Raw genomic sequence first — 21,553 nt, 5'->3', positions numbered from 1 at the left:
TCCAAAGGTGGATTTATATATATATCTGACACTTGAGAGAACCTCAGTATTGAAAAATGTACCATCTGTTGGGAACGGTCGGTGCAGGGGCAGCTTTGAGCGATGGATCTGCTGCTATTGAGCCCTTCTGCAGTGCTCTAAGTAAACAACACATTTTCATGGTATGTGCTAGGCTGGTATTGGTTCCTTGTATCCTCCCACATGGATTAACTCTTCACATGCTTTTCTCCTCTTGCAGAACCACGGCCTGTGTGTCGGTGTGTGTAGCTTGGAGCTCTGGGGCCTTTTCTCCCCCTCCATCGCTGTGTCCAGGTACCAGCAGTAACTGCTCGTGTGCTGGATCTTGCTCTCAGGAGGTTGGGCTGGGGGTAGAATCGCGGCCTGTGAGAGAAACCACTCAGAACAGAGCTGAGAGAGCAAAAATAGCTTTGGTTCCCTTCCTTATGGAGAGGGCGAGGAGTCAGTTGGGCGCTGTGTAAGTTGGTGTAAAAGTCACACCAAAAATCACAGAATCACAAAGGTTTGGGTTGGACCTTAAAGCTCATCTCATTCCACGCCCCTGCCATGGGCAGGGACACCTTCCAGTATCCCAGGTTGCTCCAAGCCCCTGTCCAGCATGGCCTTGGACTCTTCCAGGAATGGGGCAGCAGCAGCTTCTCTGGTCATTAACCTCTGCATAATTATCCAGCCAGCCATTCCTTGGCTTTTACCTGTGTGGGAAAACACAGAAGGGTCCAACCCTTTAGGTTCTGTGCACTAGAAATGATTGATACGTGTCTAACCTCCCCGAGACACAATCTGATAAACAGACAAACAGTAAAATAAGGGAATTGAGCATGTTTGTTTTTTGAATGAGCATCTTGCAAGAGCAGCTGAACAAAAGGGCGGTGGAATTCTTTTGATTTGCACACAGACTGGAAGAGTACGAGGAGGTTTTGTACATCAAGAGAATTCTGCGACAGCTTGACACGGGGAAGGAGGAAGGAGCAAGGAATGGAAGCACCTCGAATGCCAGCTGAGACCCAGAGCCCTGGGTGTGGTGGGGGGGTCGCCATCCCGTCCCCTGCCTGTGTAACCCATCGTGCCTCAGAGAATTCCCAGCTGTAACTGGGGGGCTGCACAGTTTCCCCGGAGCGTTCCTGTCGCCAATGGAAAATGGCTGGAGAAATGCGGATGGCTGGCACACCCGCAGGAGGGGGGGCCCTCCTTCCTTCCCCCCCGGAATCGGGCGCGGGATCGTGCAGATGCCTGACGACGCTCTCTGCTACCTTTTAATAATGCAGCAGGCTTGCAGAGGAGGGCGAGATCAGCCTCTCCTCGTTCCCAGGGCTGCTGCATTGGCGCTCCCGCGGGTCCTGCAGCCAGAGGAGGAGCAGAGGAACAGAGGAGCAGAGCAGCAGAGGAGCAGAGCAGCAGAGGAGCAGTGCCACCGCGCGGGCTGTCAGGAGTGCTCCGGAGCCTTCGCTTTGTGGCGCCGAGGTCTGAGCCTTTGGCTGCCGCCTTAATGAATTCTTGCACGGCACACGCCCGGCCACCGGAGCGACTGCAGCCTGCTTTGTTAAGCCTTTAGAAACAAACTGTTCAGGGACGAGGCCAGATGTATAAATCACCGTTAGCTTTTTCCTCCCCGCCCATCTGGTGAAGGGGGCTCTGCTCTGTGCAACTGCACCGGCGCAGATGGTTTTTCGGGGGGAGCTTTCAGGGCTCTTTCTGGTTTCAAAAGCAGAATTCCTGGTGTATTAAAAGCTCTTATTCCTTTCTTTCCCCCCCCCCCCCCCTGCCTGCCATCCCACCCTCCGTGTCCCTCCCCAGATTGTACCAGGCACAGTCCTGTTTCCAGCAGCAGTAAATCAGCGCAGGTTCTGAGAGGAGGGGAGAGCATTTTCCCTCTTCCTATAAAAATGGAAGAGCAGCTGCTGTCTTATGAGCAGCACTACCCCTCATGCTGCTTTCTTTCTCTCAAACACAACCTTCTCTTGCCCTCCATCCCTTCAGAAGCAGCCGTGCAGCTCCTGTGCTGAGTTATTCCCCGGGGAGCCGGGAGGTTTCTCTGGAACTCCCTCAACGTCTCCTGTAGGAAAACGCGGAGCACGAGTGAAGCGGAGCCTCCCCGATGTGCTGACAGACAGCAGTGACAACCTGCCTCCTCCTCGAGTGACAACTCTGCTGCTTCAGCTGCTCACCCTCCTCATCTCGGGGAGCAGTTTGAGGTTGACTTGTTTGCTTTGAGACACATTTCATATCGACACAGCTGGGTCTGCTGGGAGGAGGCATCTGCAGAAATGACTGGAAACAAAGGCTGGTGCAGTGATGCAGGCTCATGGTGGTTGTGTGTTCTGTGACCTGCCAGCAGTGAACAGAGCCCTACTTGGGGCACAAAAATACCCAGAAAATGGCTTTAGGTGTATGTTCCTGACCCTCAGCCACTCGACTGTAGCCAAAGCTTTGCCTGATGCTGGTGCCCAATGGAAAAAGCAGAAATGGGAGAATTGGTTAAACCCCAGGTGGGTGCTCTTGCTGCTCAGAATTAGTGCCCTTAATTCCATTTAGTGTGACTCACCCAGCTGGAACTGCTTGTGTTCCATACATACAATGTCTGGTATTGGAAGTGGTGTCTCCAGGTGTGATCCATTGGAGCTGCTGGCCAATGGCTGCAAATGTGATACCGAATCCATTGATTCCTCTTGGTTCTCCCAGCACTAAGGATGTGTATTACTCTCACTGCTGCTTTGTTCAAGGTGCTCTGTGTTACCTGTTCTCTGCTGATAACTGTAGTTATATTCCCTCAGGGAGGGGAGGGTGAGGGATTGCTCCCAGGGCAGGAGGAAAGCACTTGGCTTCTGATAGTGTTCTCTCCAATTTCTGGGACACTGGGCCACCTGATGACAGGAGGAACAGCCCTGTCCCAACATGGGCTTTGCCTGGGTGTGAGAAGGTGAGTGGCCTCCTGGGCCAGCCGGAGCAGGAGCTGCCGGTGCCACGCAGGGTGAGCTCCTGCAGTTGCTGGCACAAACACTTCCCTAAAAGCTTTCTCCTTTGAATAATTGATGCCTCTTGATCCTCGAGGGATGCCCTAATTGCAAAACCGGTGGCACGGGTTCAGGTTTTAAATCCTGGTTTTAAATAAGGTTCTGAATTTCCTTGCACAGCCGTGGCTGGGGGATCCTGGAGGTGACACTTGAAGGTCCACAGGCTGCCAGAGCTGGGCTAAAGCCACATGTCCCCAGTGCTGCCCACGGGAGCTCCCTGCTGGGGAGGGGCAGTGATGAGACACCCCTTCTGTTCATGAGGGTTTTCCTTCTCCTGGAACCTCCATCCTCACTGGGAAGTGCTTGGGCAGAGGGGACACAGAGCTGGGAGCTTTCCCAGTCCTGATGCAAGGGAAGGATGTGCTGGTGCTGCCCCAAGGTAGGTGCAAAACCCCTTCACCTTGAGCACTGATTCCAGCTCTGGAAGCCCTGACATGAGGGGGAGGTGGAACTGTGGAGCAAGTCCAGAGGAGTCCAGGGAGATTCTCTAAGGGCTGGAGCACCTCTGCTGGAACCAGGCTGGGAGAGCTGGGGGTGTTCACCTGGAGAAGAGAAGGCTCCAGGGAGACTTGAGAGCCCCTTCCAGGGCCTAAAGGGGCTCCAGGAGAGCTGGAGAGGGACTTGGGACAAGGGCATGGAGTGATAGGACAAGGGGGAATGGCTTTCACTGACTGAGGGCAGGGTTAGATGGGATATTGGGAAAGAATTCTTCCTTGTAGGGTTGGTGAGGCTCTGGCACGGGTTGCCCAGAAGAGCTGTGGCTGCCCCATCCCTGGAAGTGTCTAAGGCCAGGTTGGACAGGGCTTGGAGCAACCTGGGCTAGTGGAAGGTGTCCCTGCCAGGGCAGGGGGCAGAACAAGATGAGTTTCAAGATCCCTTCCAATCCAAACCGTTCTGGGATTCACCCTGCAGAGGCTGATGGGGGGACAGGCTGCAGGGAAGGGAAACCAAGAGGAGGAAGAGATGCTGTTGGTGCTGGGGAGGCTCCACCTGAGGGGGTTCAGGCTTGGTGGAGCCCCCAGGGAAAGTGGGGAATGTGGTGCTGTAGGAGGCACAGAGGGAACAGGACACAGCAGGAGTGGAGGGTGAGGAGAAACCAAGAGGCTTTGGAGGTCTGAGCACAAACAGGAGCCTGACAGCAGGAGCAGAGGCTGAGCAAGAATGCAGGGGGAGACTGAAGGGTGTAGGAGACAAACAGCAGAGCAGGAGATGGTGGAAAGGCAAGAAAGAGTGAGGCTGGGCTGGAACAGAAACCGAGAGACTGGGGAGGCTGAAGGAGAGATTAGTCTATGCAAAGATGCAGAATGAGAAAGAACTGAGGCTAAGGGAGTGCTGAGGCTGAACAAGGGTGGAGGCCAAGGCAACTTCTGGGGCTGGAAGACACTTGGAGGACTAGAGGAACTGGGATGCTAATGATGCCACAGGTTTTGGGGCCAAGGTGTTGGAGACTCTGGGAGCTGAGGTTGTGGGGCAGGAAACCACGGGTCTGGAGACCACAGGAACTGATGGCATGAGAGCAGAGCCTGTTGGAGCAGACTCCACAGGAGGGAGCTAAGGCTATGGAAGATGATGCTGTGGAATTGGAGGCCCCAGTGGGAAGGGAAGGTAGCAATGTGAGAGGGGAGGCCAAGAGGGTCTTCACATTGAGAGAGTGGGAGATAGAGGAGGCCTGGAGGTTGGAAGGCCAATGGACTTGGTACTGGGAGAGTGTGGGAGGTGACCAGAGTGAAAGGCTCACCCTCCCAAGTGATGCCTTTTTTAATGAGAAAAAAGCATTTGCATTTAAAGAAATACATAATATGTAAGGGACAGAGTCTGTTTATAACTCTCTGTGCTTTCTCCAGCTTTCCCAGTGCCAGTTTGTACATATATTGACTCATTTATTCTTCCAAACTTGAAGTTTTAGTTTGAGAAAGTGGAAGGGATGAGCTCCTACCAAGAGCAATTCCTCACCAAGCAAAAAATTTCTACACTCTCCTTTATTTGAGATGAGAACTTCAAGTTATATGTTGAAATCCTTATTTTTCTATGGTAGCTTTCAAAGCCAGGTCAGATAAAAATATTCCCTTGAAGCAGCTCAATCTGCAGCTGGTTCCTCACTTTTAACAGCTATTTGGAGTAACCCAAAGCAAACATATGTAGATCCAGTGTTTTAGAAAGTTCTCAGCCTTGGATGAGCTGCCACATTTAAACCAAATTCCACTGAGGATTTTGGTGCCTGTCCCAGCTCTTCATGTCCTGTCATGAGGTAAAGCCTCACCTTCAGCACTGACCTGTTCTCCCCTCCCAAGCAGTGCTGGAAGCTGGCAGTGGAGCTTTCCACCCTGGATCCTTGTAGCTTCAACCAGTAACTCCTTGGATCCAAGTCCATGTTTGATGTATTTACAGCTCTGCTGTAAATTGTTCTGGTGCACAGTGGAGATTCCAAGCAGGGAAAGGTGAGCTCTCCGTGGGGACTGGTGGACAAAGTGTCACTGATGGTGGGACCAGGCTGAAGAGCTCCCACGAGACATCCCTCCCAATGGCTGGGACACAAGGGAGGGTCTGCGGAGGTCAGGGAGGACACAAGGGAGGATGAAGTCAGGTGCTGCTAAATGGGAAGTTACTTCTGTCACTCACTGGGAGTGCACAAGAATAAGAGAATTTAACTTCCTGAGTGGGAGCAAACAGCCCTGTGCAACCTCCAGCCTTCACTTTATCCTTCAGCTCCTGGCAAAGCCTGAGCTGGGTCAGCCAGTCTGGGTAGAAGCTGTTCCAGTCACTGGCAGCAGAGGGTGAAGCAACTGTGATTTGAGGGCAGAGGGAGCACCCCTCCATTCTGATCCTGTGCAGGAACATCCACTGTGGTCACACCATAGGTGTCTTCTCTTGGGAAGGAGAACAAAAAAACTTGAAGTGGCCGTCGTCAGGGCTGGGAGTGGCCCCAGCGCTTCCCGTGCTGCAGATCCCGGTGTAGGAGGGAGCAGCTCTTTCCCCAGCGTGACACAAGGTGCTGTGGCATGATTTGGTCTCTTGTACAGCAGAGCCGTGTCCAGGGAAGCAGAAGCCACAGGTTTCCACTGGCTCTGGAGCTCTGGTGAATCCCTCACCGACACTGCCCGCTTCCACCAGCCGATCTGCAGAGAAACTGTGTTAGCTGAGGGGTTTTTAGGAGCAGCTTTTACCTAAGGAATGCTCCAAAGGGCTGCACTAAAACTCATGAGGAGCTGGGCCTGGAACTGGAGAGGTCAGGCAGGTCCCAGCACTGTGTGTGTAGAGAAATAGGTAAGTAGACAATTTTTTTGGAAAGGCAGGGGAGAAGAGGAGGAGGAAGAATAAAAACTCCTTTTCCATGTTGGATTCCTCCACGTTATCCTTTCACTATTTTTTCTCCTTAATGCAAGGACTTGTGAAAGCCCCTCTGGCTCCAGAGCTAAAATTGGGTCTTCCTGGGATAGGTGGTTCATTTTGGAAGAGGGTTGGCTTCTGGATGGAGAGTGGAGAGGTGCTGGTGGATGGTCCAGCTCCAGCCCTGTGTGGCAGCAGGAAGCTGTGCCTGGGACTTTGTGGGGAGTGACTGAGAAGGGAATTATGGAGGAGAATTGGGGCACAGGGGTCCAGTCCTGCTCCCCTTCCAGGCTCAGGCTGAATGGCACTGCCCATCACTGGCTTTACTTTATCTCCCTCTCCCTCTTAGGATCTGGCTCTGTTTCCTGCCCCTCCAGCAGTGCCTGGGAGCCTGAGCCTGCCCACCACCTTCTCCCAGTCCCCCCAGTACATCCAGCACCCACCTTTGGCAGAGTCCTCCCTGCAGTGGCAGGTCCCAGCGCCGGCTTGGCAGGAGCCCACCTCTCCCTTCCTGCGTAGGTGTGTCCAGCCCAGGAGCAGGGAGCAGATGAGGGCGCAGAGGCAGAGCCCCAGCAGCAGATACACCACGAGCCACGGCTCCTGCTCCGCACACGCCTTCTGCTCCAGCACGGCCGCGGGCGACGGGGGAGAGGCTGCGGGTCAGGCAGAGGTGGGTGAGCTCAGACACCCCTCGGGTACGTGATTCCCTCACCGACTTTTGATAACACTCCACTGGGAAAGAATCTGAGGGCAGCTGTGTACCCCTCTGTCTGCTGGCATTTCTCTTCCAGGGTGAGATAGAGGAGATCCCTTCCCACACCCCGTGCTCAGCCTTCCCCCACCTCCAGGGATCATTTCACTGTCTCAACCTCTGTATGGGACTTGTAGGTCTTGGGATCTACCAGTCCCTTCTCACTTCCCCTCCTTGAGGGCTGGGGGCGGCTCATCCAGGTGGGATCTGCAGGTGCCAGTCCTGCCCTGGCTGGTGGAGCTGACAGGCCTGTAAATCACTGGCACACCACAGGGAAAAGGCACTGCATCCCCCCCCCTCCCAGGACGAAGAGCAGGGTGGGCTTTGCTGCCCCTTCCCCAACTTCAGTCCTGTAACCTGGCTCCTCTTCCAGCCCAGCCCCTGGTCCCTCCTCCATCACACTCACGTTCGCAGGACGGGGCACATTCCTTGGGGTGCTGCCCACAGATGGTGCTGCACTCGATGCAGCTTCTCACGAGGTCATCGTAGTAGAATCCAGGGGTCTTGTTGCAGTCCATGGACTCTGCAGGAGAGGAGGGAGATGAACACGGTGTCCTCAGCACATTCTCCCACACGAGGCTCCCAAACCACCCTCCCAGCACCCCTGGGCACCCGGATTCCTGAGAGGACGAGCCCAAGCTCACGGTTCCGATGCGCTGCCATAAACATGGACAACCTCTCCAGGACTGGCAGGGGGACAGATCCACGGGATTTGGGGTGGTGTTTGGCTGGGTGGTGAATACTGGGGAAAGGCATCTGCTGGCAGTTGCACAGGGAGGGAATGGTTGCAGCCAACTGTACCCACCTGCAGCTGGGAGCTCCTGGCTGCTGCTCTTAGAGCTGCTGCTGCCCTGGGGCTTGCACAGCTTTTTGGGACATACCAAAACCTGCCTGAGCCCTGGCTCAGAATGCTGGGGGTGGCATCTCTGTCCTCAACAGAGAGATGTGACTTGTGGCTGCGTGTGCAGGGCTGTGTCCCCTGAGCCCTGGGACAGGGTGGAGCCATCCCAGACTGTGGCTCACCAGGGAGGGAAGGGGCACTGCACAGGGTCTGGGTGCAAAGTGCATCTGTACCTTTTCCTCCTCCCCACCTGTTACACAACACCTCAGAGCCTGTACCAGCTCAGGGCCCACGATTCAGCCTCACAGACCTACAGCTTGGGTTTATCATTATCCACATCCACTGAACCTGATGGTTCTCCAGGCCCTGCCTTTGGAGGGTGGGGTGACACCAGTGGGGGACATGAGTGTTAATGCAGCCCTGTGACCCCAGAAGGGAGCAAGCAGTGTAGTGGGCAACTCCATCCTGGTCTGTGCTGAGCCAGTGCCAGCCCCAGCCCATTGCTGGGAAACCGTTGCATTTTTGTGACATTTTGGCTCATTTTTTGAGCCGAAAAGTCCCGCATTTTTGGCCCAAAGTTCTGCTAAGCTGAGCTGGCTCAGAGCCTACCCTGGGGTTCATCCCAGGGTCTGATCCTCCCTCCCAGCTTTGCCCCATCCCTGCCTGCTCCACCCCAGAACAGCCCCGTGGTACCCATGACTGCCCTGCTGGCACTCACCGCACACGGCATCACACCTCCTGGCTGTGGGCCGGCCACACACAAGGCTGCAGGGGATGCACTGGGAAACGAGGGTGTCCCAGTACTCCTGGTCGGTGCAGTTGTTCATGGCATCCCGCCCCACACGTGTCCCATCCATGGCTGTGGAACGAGAGGCACAGGTAGGTACAGGGTGGCCACCACGGAGCTGCTCTGCAGCCACCTCATCCCTTTCTAGGGCTGGGATCACTCACAGGGGGACCAGAAACACGACCCAAGTGAGCACTGGTGACGTTTTCTGAAACAAATTTTAGTTCTGGAAACTTCTGAATTCCTCTGTGGCTCCGAGGTGGTTCGTGTGTCATTTCTGACATCTCTCTTGGGTGTTATGGCATCACAGTGAAACCCCATCTGATGTGTAAGACTCTCCGAAGCAGCAGGAGGGACGTGTCCCCAGGAGAGCTTTGGTGCCACCTGGGATGGTGCTCCTGTCCCTGTGATGGGCTGTTTGCCCCCCCATCCCCTGCCATGGTGCTCCCAGTGCCTGTGTCTGCTGGGTGTGACACCAAAGTCACAGAAACGAGGCATGGGCAGCCCTCAGCAGCCCAAAAATCTGGTCAACAACTTACACTTGATGAGCACCGTGCCGGGTTAACGCCACGTGCGGGGTCTGCGGCCACGGAGCAGCTGCAGGAAGCTCTAACCCAGCACGGGGGCGGCCGTGGTGGAAATGTGCTCTGTGCTGACCGAGAGGGCTCGTGGGACACCACATCCCTCAGCAGAACTGTGCCAGGAGCCGCAGCTGTTTCCTGCACTGGTGGGTGATGCCGGTGCTGACGGGGCCCAAAAGGGTTAAAACTCTCCGAAGGTGCGGAATTGGCCCCCGCCTGCCCAAAGGCTGCACCACTGCCTTGGCAAAGCCAGGCTTGGGATTTTACCCAGAAAATCCCCTGTGCTCCTCCAGGATCTCTCCTCTCTCTCTAGAACTCGGGAGCGTGCAGAGGTTGGGCACTTTGCGTGTCCGTCTGTCCTGCCATCGCCCACCCTGCAGAGGGGCTGTGGATGCGCGTCCTCCGCTGCCGGCCGGCTCCTACCTGGGGCAGCACAGGTAAAACCCTCCCATTCCCAGGGATAAATCCTCTCTCAGCACAGGGATGCTGGCCTTATCTTCCCAGTTGTTCAATTAACATTGCTATAAAATTAAATAATGACTTTCTGTCGAGCTGGCTGGAGATATCCCCAGGGCAGAGGGAGGTGGTTTCCTCCAGTGCTCTTTGAAGATACTTTATATCCAGAGAGGAAAAAATGACAAGATCCCTGGGGATGGCAGGAAGCCCTTGGGAGTTACAGGAAGCCCTGGGGATGTCGGGAGTCCTTGGGGATGGCAGTGAACCCTGGGAATGGCAGCCTCAGCCATCCTTGACCCAAGGTGGAGTTTGCCAAGGGATAATCGCATGGGAAACAGAGGTTTGGGGCTGTGTCGAAGCCAGGGGGATGCAGCCTGGGGACCTCCTTCCCAGCTGCTCCGAGGGCAGGTCTAAGGAGATGTTTGGCCCTATCTAGGACAAATCCTGCCTGATGGCTGAGCTCCCCTCCCTGGAGACCCCCAGGATGCACATGGTGCTCCCAGCACGGTGCAGCCGGGCTTTGGAGCTGTGGGTTTTCCAGCAGAGCCAGGTGTGTCTGCCTCTCTGTCCCTCCACCCATTAGAGACCAGCACCCTGAATTCCCCCATGGATCCCACATCCCAAGCATCAGCTGACCATAGGACAAGATGGAATGACTTTAGGCTGAAGGAGGGTAGATTTAGATCAGTTATTAGAAAGAAATTTTTCCCTGGGAGAGTAGTCAGACACTGGCACAGGTTGCCCAGAGAAGCTGTGGTTTCCCACACTTCCCTGGAAGTTCAAGGCCAGGTTGGATGGAGCTTGGAGCAATCTGGGCTAATGGAAGGTGTCCCTGCCCATCGAGGGGGGGGGAACGAGATGAGCTTTGAGATCCATTCCAACCCAAACCATTCTGTGATTCCACCTCCAGCCCCCCAGCACTGACCACTTCAGCAGGGTGGGAGCCCTTTGTGGTGGCTCTGCTCCTCCAGCAAGGACCTGAGGAGACCCTCCACTCCCTACCAGCACTCTGGGAACGTGGCCAAGCCCCAAGCCCTGGCACAGACCAGCCCCTCACCCCCATCTCCCCGTGCAGCCCCTCCATGGGGTGACTCACGTTTGACTCTCCCACGGTGTCTAATCCCCCTCGGCTCCTGCCATGGCACCACGAGCTCCAGCCCCGGACCCCTGCATGGCTTGGGGGGTTTATTATTAGAGACCGATTTGATTAATGCCTGGGCTGTGCATTTCCTGGGGTTTCCCCTTATCCCTTCCATGCAAATCGGCCACACACCCAGCGCGCTGCATTGGCTCGTCGGGTCCCTGGGCTGCCGGGAGTGCGGGGCACGGTGGGAGGGACACTGCGGGCTGATGTGTCACCGGGAGCAGGGACAAGTGTCCTGGGCCAGGCAGCCACCTTTCAGAGGGGCTTGGAGGGACAGGGGCTCTGTGGCACCAGCCCTTGGATCACCTGGCTGCAATAGAATCCCAGAATTATTAGATTTGGAGAAGACCCCTAAGATCATCGAGTCCAACCTTAACCCAGCACTGCCATGTTCACCACTAACCATGTCCCCAGGTGCCACATCTACACGTCTTTTAAATCCCTCCAAGGGTGGTGATTCCACCACTGCCCTGGGCAGCCTGTGCCATTGGGATGTTTTATTCCACAGAGAAGGATGTTTTGCTCTGTGGAGGAGGCAGCTGTGGGGACCAAGCATCTCTTGGGGCATCCATCCTTTCCCTGTCCAAAGGGTGGTCAGCCCACACCACTGTTTTGTCTCCTGCTCACAGCTCATCTTGTGGGCCCCAATAAGATACTTTAAATACTGATTTTCTCTGGTGCATCCATGGCTGGGAGGCAGGAGAGCTGTGCTATGTCCTGTCTGAGCAACCAAGGTCCTGACTGGGCTCAAGGCACAAAGCATGAATAACACACCTTGGTTTCCCAGTGGGAAAGAGCCACCTCTGTGCTGCTGGAAGCCTCCAGAGGATTCTCCCTGTTTCCTGCAGAGGTGCTGGGCAGGGCTGTGCTGTGTCTGTGCTGCAGGGAAGGGGCACAGGGCCCTGGGAGCACAGTGGAGCAGTGACTCAGCTCAGTCCAGTGGGACCTTTCTGCAGAAACTGCTGAATGAGGAAGGAAACAGCAATATCTGTTACTATAAATGCCAGTGGAGCAGCATCAAGGGTTTTGCTGTTCGGTTCAAAAACTCCCACTTCATGCTTGCTGTGGTGAGCTGCAACTCATCAGAAGGATGTTTTCCTACTGTGTCCATTGCAGGGACATCAGAAGCTGAACCTGCTCACAGGGAACACAGCCCAAAGCAGAGGAACACAGCAGCTCATGGCTGGACGTGGCCCATCACATCCTGGATCCTGTGGGAGGGACGGAAGCAGCATCGGCACCATCCCATGGACTGCAGGGCTTGGAGTGAGGACCAGGAGAGGAGGCACCATGGCCAGAGGGACTCTGCAACTCCAGCACTGTGCCACGTGTGTGGCTGTGCATCTGGTGAAAGGGCTGGGATTGTTCTGGGTTTGAGTGTCCCACTGGGAAGATGTGTGGAGTGTCCTGGGAGGGAGTGGAAGGCAGAGGCACTGGAAGGGGGGTTGTGTGGTGCAAGGGCTTGGGGGGGAAATGCACCTTTGCAGGCAGCTGGTGGCTGTCCATGTGCAGAGTCATCTCATTCAAGCTGTGCCCGGGCAGAGGGCAGAGCCTGCGGCCCATTTCCGTACAGAGATAAAGCTGATGGTGAAGGAAATTGTGATTTTGGCATTGCCTGGGCTGGTTGAGTGTGGCAGAGCATGGTCCCTGAACAATGGCCCTGGAGCAGTGGCCCAAGCCCTCCAGCTCTCGGGGTTTTGCAGGGGAAACTCACCTCTGTAAATAGCAGCCAGAGACTTGCAGTTTCCACCCTGGTGACCTTCAAGAGGGAAGTGAGAAGCACTTGGGGGTGGTTTGTCCCTCCTCGCTGAGCAGGGATCAGGCAGTGTGGTTTCTGCTTTAGAATCCTCGGTGTGTGCTGGACTGGAGCCCCATCTCCTCAGCTGTGTGCCCCAAGGTCTGGCCCTTTGTGCCCCCAACATCATCACCCCCCTCACAGCCCCTGGGGTTGCAGTGTGGCTCTCAAACACCTCCAGACATGGTCCCCTGTGAGCTGCCCTCTCACAGCCAAAGTGGTGGCTGCTGCTCTGCCCTGCCTGGGGTTGTCCCTGTGCTCATCAGGGGATCAGGCAGCAGCTGCCAGCCCCCTGCTCTGGGTTCCTGAGTTAAACCTTTCCTTTGCTGTGTTCACAGGTTTCCCAGAGCATCAATCAGGAGCTCCTTATGCATCCTCTCAGTGCAATGCATCCCTATACATTCATCTGCATGGCTTGGCATCCCACAACATCCCCTCTGTATCCCCCACATTGATTTGCATCCTTCAGTGCCCATCTGCTCATGGCTACAGAGATGCCATAGTCTGTTTGGGATGATAGTCCCAATAATAAAACGTATTTTTCCTCTGGGCTCTTGCCCCAGTGGCAGTGCTGTGAAGAGAGGTGCAGGTAACAGGCAGACAGGGTGGATAATGTTTGGCTCTAAAAATTTTGGCGAGTTCTTTGCCTTCCCTTCAAGCAGCTTTGCCAGGATATTTTCCTCCCAGCCTCCCCCCAGCCCATCTGCCTTTTGCAGTCCCTGCACCTCAGCCAAGGCATTTGCTCACACACATGCTCCCTTTGGGACCTGAAAAAAGGGGCCATGAGGGGAGGAAGGGGAAGAGGAGCCCTTTAGGGTCGAAACTGCCAACTGCAGGGCTGGGCTGGGCGCAGAGGGCTCCGAGCACGGCTGCTGAGGACTCTTTTCTGTCACCCTAATTCCCCTCAGATGCTCTGGAGTCAGGATGTGCCCGTCCCCTGGGCTCTGCCTGGCTGTCATCCCTGTCCTGCCACTGCCACCAATGTCTCATGGCAAACAGAGCCACTACGTGACCAAACTCACGGGGTTGCTGGTGCAAACAGCCACCAGCACTGCCTGGGTTTTCAGTGCACAGACAGATCCATGAGGATACACCGGGTGTCTGTGCATTATCTGCACCCACACATCGTTTCAGAGCTGTGGCCATGCCATGGCCATCCCACTCAGGAAGAACCACCACAGTGTGCTTGTGGCCACGTTTCCAGCCGCCCTGCCTGCCTGCCCTGCCTGCAGCACCCCGGCCGGGAGCCGCCGGCAGCGCTGGCAGTGCCTGGGCAGACGGGGAGCCTCGGGGTGCAGCTCCAGCTCCCCTCTCCTGCACCCGGGTGCGATGCTGGGCCCGGCTGTGCGGGTCTGTCCCCAGGAGATGGCACCCTTGGCCAGCCCAGCCCGGCTCCTGCTGGGTGCTGGGGCTCTGGCTGCCCTTGCAGCCTGAAAATCCTCCAACTGGCCACTCCGGCCCCGCCTTTGGGGGCCAAGGGGGATCACAGCACCCCGGAACGGTTTGGGTTGGAATGGACTTTAAAATTCATCTTGTTCCAACCCCCTGCCATGGGAAGGGACACCTTCCACTAGACCAGGTTGCTCCAAGCCCCGTCCAACTTGGCCTCGGACACTTCCATGTGGCCTCATGTGGGGGTGCTGCCCCACAGCCCCAGGCTGGCTCCTGCCCAGTCCCCAGCACCTCCATTTGCACCAGCCCCCGGTGCCTGGTGGAGTTCAGATCCCCCCAAACATCCCACACTGCTCTGTTCCTCCCTTCACGCTTTATCCTGCCAACACCCCACAGGCTTGCAGCAGGGCATCATCCCAAGGGTGCTCAGCACCCACCAGTGTCTGTGCCGAGGGTCTGCCCCTCACAGCAACTGTGGTGAGACCCAGGGTGACCCAGGCTCCAGAGGTGTCCCTGTTCATCATCACGGTGATGCTGCAAGAGTCTCCTTGCCAAAACCTGGCACACATCAGGAAAGGGAAGCATTACCACAGACCGGGCTGTGCTCAGGGCTGGCTCCCCAAACCTGGTAGCCAACTGGAGAGCAAGGACAGACAGACAGGAAGAGACCTGGCTTGGCTGAGGACTGGCATGGAAGCGAGGATAAAACCCTATAAATGCGTAGGGAAGGAGCAGGGAAAGGAGGGTTCAGTGCCAGGGCTGTGTGCTGAGGTGTAAAGCGTGGGTGGCGGAGAAGGGAGATGAGTCAAAGAGCAATCTTTGGTCAGAGCAGCTGATCAGAGTACGTGGAGCTTTAACCTGGTGGGAACAACTCCCTGTCCCCATCCCCGACACCACTGGGTTTTCTCAGGAGAGGCGTTCCTGGCAGGACCCTCTCAGGAAGGGACTTGCAGCCTGCCCAGGAGCTCCGCTGCTAATTTTTAACACTAAAAACCCTGGGGAAATTCCAGAGGGCTGGAGGGCAGCCAGTGGGAGTCTAATATTTAAAAGGGATAAAAGGGCTGACCCTGGGAATTACAGACCAGGTAAGGCTGATCGCAGTCCCTGCACAAATTATGGGCTGGGTAATTGGGGATACTGTCAGCCAAAACTTAGAAGCTAAAAATATAATTAAGGTCGTTAGCTTGGTTTCATGGATGGCAGCTCCTGTCAAGTGAGTCGGCTTTGGTTTTTGGCATGACTCTGGGCTGGCTGATAAAGCTAATTGTGCTGCTGCATTATAATGGGTTTCTCCAAAGTATTTAATTTAGGGCCATGTGACATTTTCGTTTGTAAAACTTGCATTATATGGAGTCAGCAGAGCAGACATCCGACGGCTGCACTGGCAGCTCCGGGGTGGTGGCCAAGGGGGCGAGTAATGGAGGAGGCTGAGAGGACCCGAATTTGCATGGGATGATGCTTTTAGCAGGGATGCTGAGGTGAGAGGGGATCACAGGGGGGTCCCCTCTGCCCAGCCTGACAGGCAGGGCCCAGCCTAAAGGTGGGGACACACGTGTGGGAACAAAAGATACGGATCTTCCCTGCTAAAGCACGGTGAGGTCCAATGGCAGCAGCAGCCACAGGACCCAGTGATAACCCAACTGGGAGGATAATTAATCAGTTGAAGGAGAAGAGCATGAACTCACAGACATTTGGCATCTCTGGACAAGAGGAAAGCTCTGCTTGGTGGGCAGGATTTACTGTAGCTTCTGGGAGAAGCTCAAGCCTCTGTGTGTGTGAAACCTGCTCTGGACCATCCTCATGCTCTTTTCCAGCTCCATGGGAGCTGCATCCTCCTCTGTGGGATGCATCAGCTGTACTTGAGTGCTGTGGATTTCCTCCAGTGGATAATTTGGGTCCTTTTATTTTTTCCAGTGAGAAAAATGGAATTGGATGGGGCTTTGAGCAACCTGGCCTTGTGGAAGGTGTTCCTGCCCATGGCAGGGGAGTTGGAACGAGATGATCCTTAAGGTCTTTTCCAGCCTAAACCACCCTATGATTCTGTGATTCTATGAAAATCAGGCACAGGAAAGGCAGGGCACAGAGACAATTCCCAGGGCAATTCCTGGGAGACTTTCCCTCCATCCATGAGGGTGTTTTTCACCCTATATGGATTTCTAACCTGTGGATTTCACCCCTATAAGACACAGGATGGCTTGAGGACCATTCGAACCTCCCTTGATCAGTGGTTCCCCTCCCAGATGTTCCCCAGGCACTGCTATGCTGGGGGCTCTGGACCCCCACACAACCAGGGGCTGCATCCAGCATCCTACAGGTTGGAGCAGGGCAGGAGGATGGGAGCCCTCAGAGGTGCCACTGGGTCCCAGCCTGAATCCAGAGGGGATCCCAGGGCTTGCTGGCTTTAAACCACAACTCCTGCCCTCTCCCCTGGGCATCCATCTGTCTGGCTCCACTGTAATGACGGCGAGGTGGCGGCACAGAGGGATTAAATGACTCGCCCAAGGTCCCGGGGGAGCGATGGCCACCCGGGAGGAGCACCCGGCTGTCCTGCTCCTGCCCCGGCAGCGCCTGGCCCTGCGGAAAAATGTGCTGCATCCCAGCTTTGCTGGCAAAACACGGCACAGCCACAAGTGCCACATCCCCATCCTGGTACACCCTTGTGAACAGAGGCAATGGATGGTCCTGGCGGGATCTCCACACCATGACAGGGAGTGGGTGCTGCTCTTGTCTCACTGGTGTGTTCCCAGAGCTGGAGGGTTTTGCCGACTCCCTTCCCGGGCTGAGGCCAGCACAGCCAGAGCCGGTGACTAACACCTCCTGGTTTTCAGCTTGTTTACCTGGCGCTGGGGCTTTGGTTTGGATGGTTGACTCACCACGGCGCCTTCCCCCTCTGCCACTGCAGAGCCCTGACAAATACTTTCCATTTTCCCATTATTTTAATTGCCCTCGTTGGAGAAAACTGCTCCATACTGGCTCTGGGCTGCAGAGACCTGTTACACACGGCAGCCCCAACCTGTGGCGGTGGCAATGGGGGGATGATGGGGTGGGACACTCATCTCCATGGCACATGTGGGGGCCCTCGGTGCCATGGCCGTGCCAGGATCTGGGGCATGCAGGGAATGTCCTCAGCAGTGAGTTTCCAGCAGCCACCGAATGTGGCACACGGGCGGCCGGCGGCGCGCGAACGCCGGCTCCGCGCGGCTGAATGCGGCCCGACAGGTTTGCGGAGAAGCCCGTCCCGTTCAGCTGGATTTTTGGAGAGGCTGGAGCCAGCCCCAGCACCAGCCGCTTCCCGCGAGGTGCTGCCGGCTCTGGCAGGGCCGTGTGTGGCGCCAGGTCGTGGCCCCGAGCCACGGAGCAGCTCGGCCGCGTCTCAGGGCAGGCACAGCCTGAGGATGAGAGACGCTGTCCCTGCTCCCTGCTCCGTGCCCTGTGCCAACACCGTGCCCTTTTTTGAGGAGACAGTGCCCTGTGGCACTATGGAAAGAGCAGCCCCTTTGCTCCTGGAGGGACCCTCTAGTCTGTGAGGTCTGTGCCCCGAGGAGGTGGGGACCATGAGGACAGCACATAGAGGTGTCCACGGAGCTGCAGAGGGGCTTTTTGATGGAAAAAAACCCGCTGGGCATCTGTAGGAGCTGCGGGATGCAGGGCACGCCAAGTGGATGTGGCAGGGAATAATCCAACGCTGGGGATGAAAGGAGGGAGGAAGGAAAGCGGGATCAAGGAAGGACAAAAGCTGGTTGGGAAAATCACCTGCCCTTCTCCAAAGAGCAGGACTTCTGCAGTCATGTGCCAGGTGAACCCTGGACCCATGGCAAGGGTGGCAGGGTCTGTAAATCCCAGAGGGGAAAATCCTCCCTCCCCGGGGAAGGGTTGGGATGCTTTTATAATATTAGGATCAAGGAAAAAGAGGGAAAATCCACCCAAATTGGTGATGTGTGTGGGGCTGGTGGCCACGTTCAGCCTGGGAGCATCATGTGGGCTCAGGGCTGGGTGAGGTTGCACTGGAATCACTGGTGTGGGAGCGGGGTCAGACCCACAGATCCGCTGTCCCATCCCCATCCTTGGCACACGGTGCACACTGCAAGTGGCCGTGGCAGGGAGAGAGAAGATTAAAGCTGCCTTTGATGGAGCAAAAATTAATAAACAAGCAGGCAATTGTGCTGGGCTTTATTTAATGGGAATGACAGCATGGAGCCGGCGTGGCGAGGCCGCCGAGGCCAGGTCCCACATCAAACGGCGGGGCAGCGCCAGGCACAAGGGGACCACGCCACCGTCTCTTCTCCAACGGGTTTTTCCTGGTCCCAAAAATCCAGGAAGGTCCATGAGGCTCTTCCTTATAGCAGGGCCCTTTCCCATGCCAGCAGGGAATATTGGGGTGAGCAGGAGAGACTGTGTGCCACAGCGGCATCTGGGTGTGGTGGGACACGCCGGTCTTGGGGGCATTTTGGAGGTGCCACTTGGCACCTTTGCCCTGTTCCCCTGCTCCAGGGTCAGCATTCTCACCTCTCTTCTGCCCCAGTGATGTTCCACAGGCACGAAGGTCCCTGCCCCAGTCCTTTTGTGCAGAGTGGGGGCTCTCCAGGTGCAGAGCTGGGAGGCCAAACCTGTGGCCTCACACCGGGTCCTTATCACCCGGTCGGGTGTATTTACCTGCCGGTTTCCACCGGATAAAAAGTCACTGGACAAACAGGAGTTCCCAGCTGGCCCCGGGGTGGTGGCACAGCGGGAATGTGGCTGAGGTGGGACGTGCAACCCCGTCCCTGCTTTGTCCCCAGCTGGTCCCCAGTGCTGCAGGTCACAGAGATGCCGTAGGGGTTTGAGGCTGTATTACCCCCACCAAGTTTGAGTGTTCAAGGGCTGATGATCCCCAGTGTGCCCACCTGTGCCAGGGCTGGGCTGTGCCCAGGGCTGGGGCTGGAGCTGGGGTCAATGGTTTGTCACCTCAGGGCAGTGCCACAGTGTGTCCCACTGCTGGGGGGCCTGGGCTGTGTGTGGGGGTGTGGGGGGGTCACGGTGCTGTAGGAGGGGGGTCTGTGCATGGCAGGGCAGAGTGGAGGGGGCAAAAGGCAACTCCTCCTACAGGGGCTGAGCTGAGCCAAAGCTTGTCCGAGCTGAGCTTAGCCAAGCCAACCTCATCTGGGACAAGCTGCACTGAGTGAAGCCCAGCTGCACTGAGCTGGACTGGGCCAATCCGTGCTGAGCTGTACCAAGCCAAGCCGTGTCATACTAGACTGAGCTGAGCTGAGCCAGGCTGAAGGGAGCTGAGTTGGGCTGGGCAGAGCTAAGTCAAGCCGAGCTCAGCTGTGCCGGGCTGAGCCACGTCAGGCTGAACTGACTTGGGCCGAAGATAGCCGCGTAGGGCCAAGTCGAGCCGATCTGTGCCAGGCTGAGCCAAACGGAGCCTAAAGAGGTCCAGCCCAGCGCCGAGCCGGGCCCAGCCGAGCGAGCCCAGCAGGGCCGACCCCGCCCCCAGCTGTCATCGCCCCGCCCCCTCTCACGGCCACGCCCTTCCCTCGCCTCGTTCCCCATTGGCCGAGGCGGCCTTTTGTTAGCAGCGGCCGTGCTCTCCCATTGGTGGGCGGGACTGTCCCTCAGCTCTGGCGGCTCCGGCGGCTCCGCCCCCTTTTTCCGCCTGGCTCGCGGCCGCTGGAAAACTTTGCGGGCGGCGCAGTCGGGAGCGGCTCCCGCAGCGCCCGCACCCCGCTCCCGTCCCGCCCCGCCCCCGCCAACGGACCCCTCGTCCCCGCCACGCACCGACCCCCCGCGTCCGCCCCTCCCCGTCCCACCCGGCCCCTCACGGGCGCGGCAGGCGCCGCCCCTCCCCGCGCCCCGCCGCGTCCCGCCCGTGCCATGCTGCGCCCCCTCGAGCCGCCAGCGGGAGGCGCCGCCTTGCCGCTTCGCCCTCCCGGCGTTTTTTAATTTTTATTGCTCTGCTGCCGCTTCGCTGTGGGCGGTTTTGTGCCGGTCTCGCGCTGCTTTGACGCCCCCCGCGTGCGCGGGGGCGGCGGCGATGGGCGCGGCGGGCGGCGCTCCGCCGGGCGCTGAGCGGGCGCGCAGCGGGCGCGGGCCGCGCCAATGGCCGCCAAGGACAATCCCTGCAGGAAGTTCCAGGCCAACATCTTCAACAAGAGCAAGTGCCAGAACTGCTTCAAGCCCCGCGAGTCCCACCTGCTCAACGACGAGGACCTCAACCAGGTGGGATCTTGCCCCCCAAACCGCGCCGTTTTCTCCCCGAAATACGCCCCTGGACACCTCCCTCAGGGCGTCCTGGGTCTCCGTGGGGTCTCCGCTGGCCCCGTGGGTAGCCTGAGGTCCCACAGGTTCCTTGGGGTACCCTTGTCAGCGTAGGGTCCCATGCATGACCCCATGGATAGCTTAGGATCGTATAGATAGTATAGGGTCCCATGGATGTCCTGGGATCCCACGGATAGCACAGGGTCCCATGGGTGCCTGCTGGTCCCATGGCTAGCACAGGATTCCAAGGGATTCCATGGGGTGCCTGCTGGTCACATAGATATTGTAGGGTTCTGTAGGTGCCTGCTGCTCCCATGGGTATCATGGGCTGTCAGAGGTGCTGCGGGGTCCCATGGAGTGCCCGCTGACCCCAGGGACAGCACAGGGACCCACAGGTATCTATTTATCCTATGGCGTGCTCAGGAACCCCATAGGTGCTCTCTGGTGCCGCAGGGTATCCAGTGAACCCATGGGGTGCCTTCTGACCCTGCAAATAGCACAGGGACCCACTGGTGTCCTGATATTCCATGGAGTGTTCAGGAACTCCATGGGTGCGCTCTGGTCCTATAAAGTGTCCAGGAGCCCCATGGGGTGCCTGCTGACCCCATGGATAGCACGGGGATCTACAGGTATCCATGGATCCTATGGGGTGTTCAGGAGCCCCATGGGTGCATACTGGTCCCATAAAGTGTCAAGGAGTCTTATGGGCTGCCTGCTGACCCCATGGGTGGTGTGTGGTCCCATGGGGTGCCCGTTGACCCCACAGATAGCACAGGGATCCAGGTGTTTGTGAAGCCCGTGGGATGTCCAGGAACCTGTGGGTTCTCTCTGGTCCCATAGGGTGTCCTGCGATCCCATGGGATGCCTGCTGACCCCACAGATTCCCAGGTGTCCAGTGGGACACCCGCAGTCTCCACTGGTCCCTTAGGCCATGGCACACCCCAGTGCCACCTCCCCTGCGGCCTCACCCCCTGAGGCCATCTGGGGCCCAGCGCCGGCACTTGGGGTGGTCCTGTCCCCTCTTAGGGTGCATGGCAGCAGGTGGGAGGCGTCCTGTGGGCTCCATCAGGCAGTCCCAAAAGTCCTGGGAAAAAGTCGGCTGCAAACAAAACATTCCCTCCGTGCCGGACATGAACCCCCTGCCCTACAGCCCCCAGCTCTCCCAGGGACATGGAAAGGGTACCCCGGTGCCTTCCCGAGAAGGGCCGAGCGC

General features: G+C 57.2%; 2 protein-coding genes across 8 annotated transcripts in view; one reads left to right on the top strand and one right to left on the bottom strand.

Annotated features, from left to right (window-relative positions):
• Positions 1–5,876: 5,876 nt before the first annotated feature.
• TNFRSF13B (TNF receptor superfamily member 13B) lies at positions 5,877–8,805 on the bottom strand. The gene is made up of 4 exons (XM_025894544.2): positions 8,667–8,805; positions 7,514–7,630; positions 6,800–7,009; positions 5,877–6,145 (listed from the first exon to the last, which is right to left on the bottom strand). Exons 1-4 carry the CDS (start codon positions 8,803–8,805, stop codon positions 5,877–5,879), a joined length of 735 nt encoding a protein of 244 aa, XP_025750329.1.
• Positions 8,806–20,151: 11,346 nt separating this feature from the next.
• Positions 20,152–21,553, top strand: part of MPRIP (myosin phosphatase Rho interacting protein) — a 75,258-nt gene continuing 73,856 nt past the window's right edge. For all 7 annotated transcript variants that reach the window (XM_018067254.3, XM_018067255.3, XM_025894514.2 and 4 more), the window contains exon 1: positions 20,152–20,301. In XM_018067254.3, coding sequence (XP_017922743.1) covers positions 20,182–20,301 — 120 coding nt within the window. In that variant the 5' untranslated portion in view covers positions 20,152–20,181. The remainder of the gene's footprint in view (positions 20,302–21,553) is intronic.

This window comes from Manacus vitellinus, unplaced genomic scaffold (assembly GCF_001715985.3).
Source record: "Manacus vitellinus isolate BGI_N305 unplaced genomic scaffold, ASM171598v3 scaffold_12_pilon, whole genome shotgun sequence".
NCBI classification, from domain to species: domain Eukaryota; kingdom Metazoa; phylum Chordata; class Aves; order Passeriformes; family Pipridae; genus Manacus; species Manacus vitellinus.
This window is presented reverse-complemented; position numbering and strand designations above follow the sequence as displayed.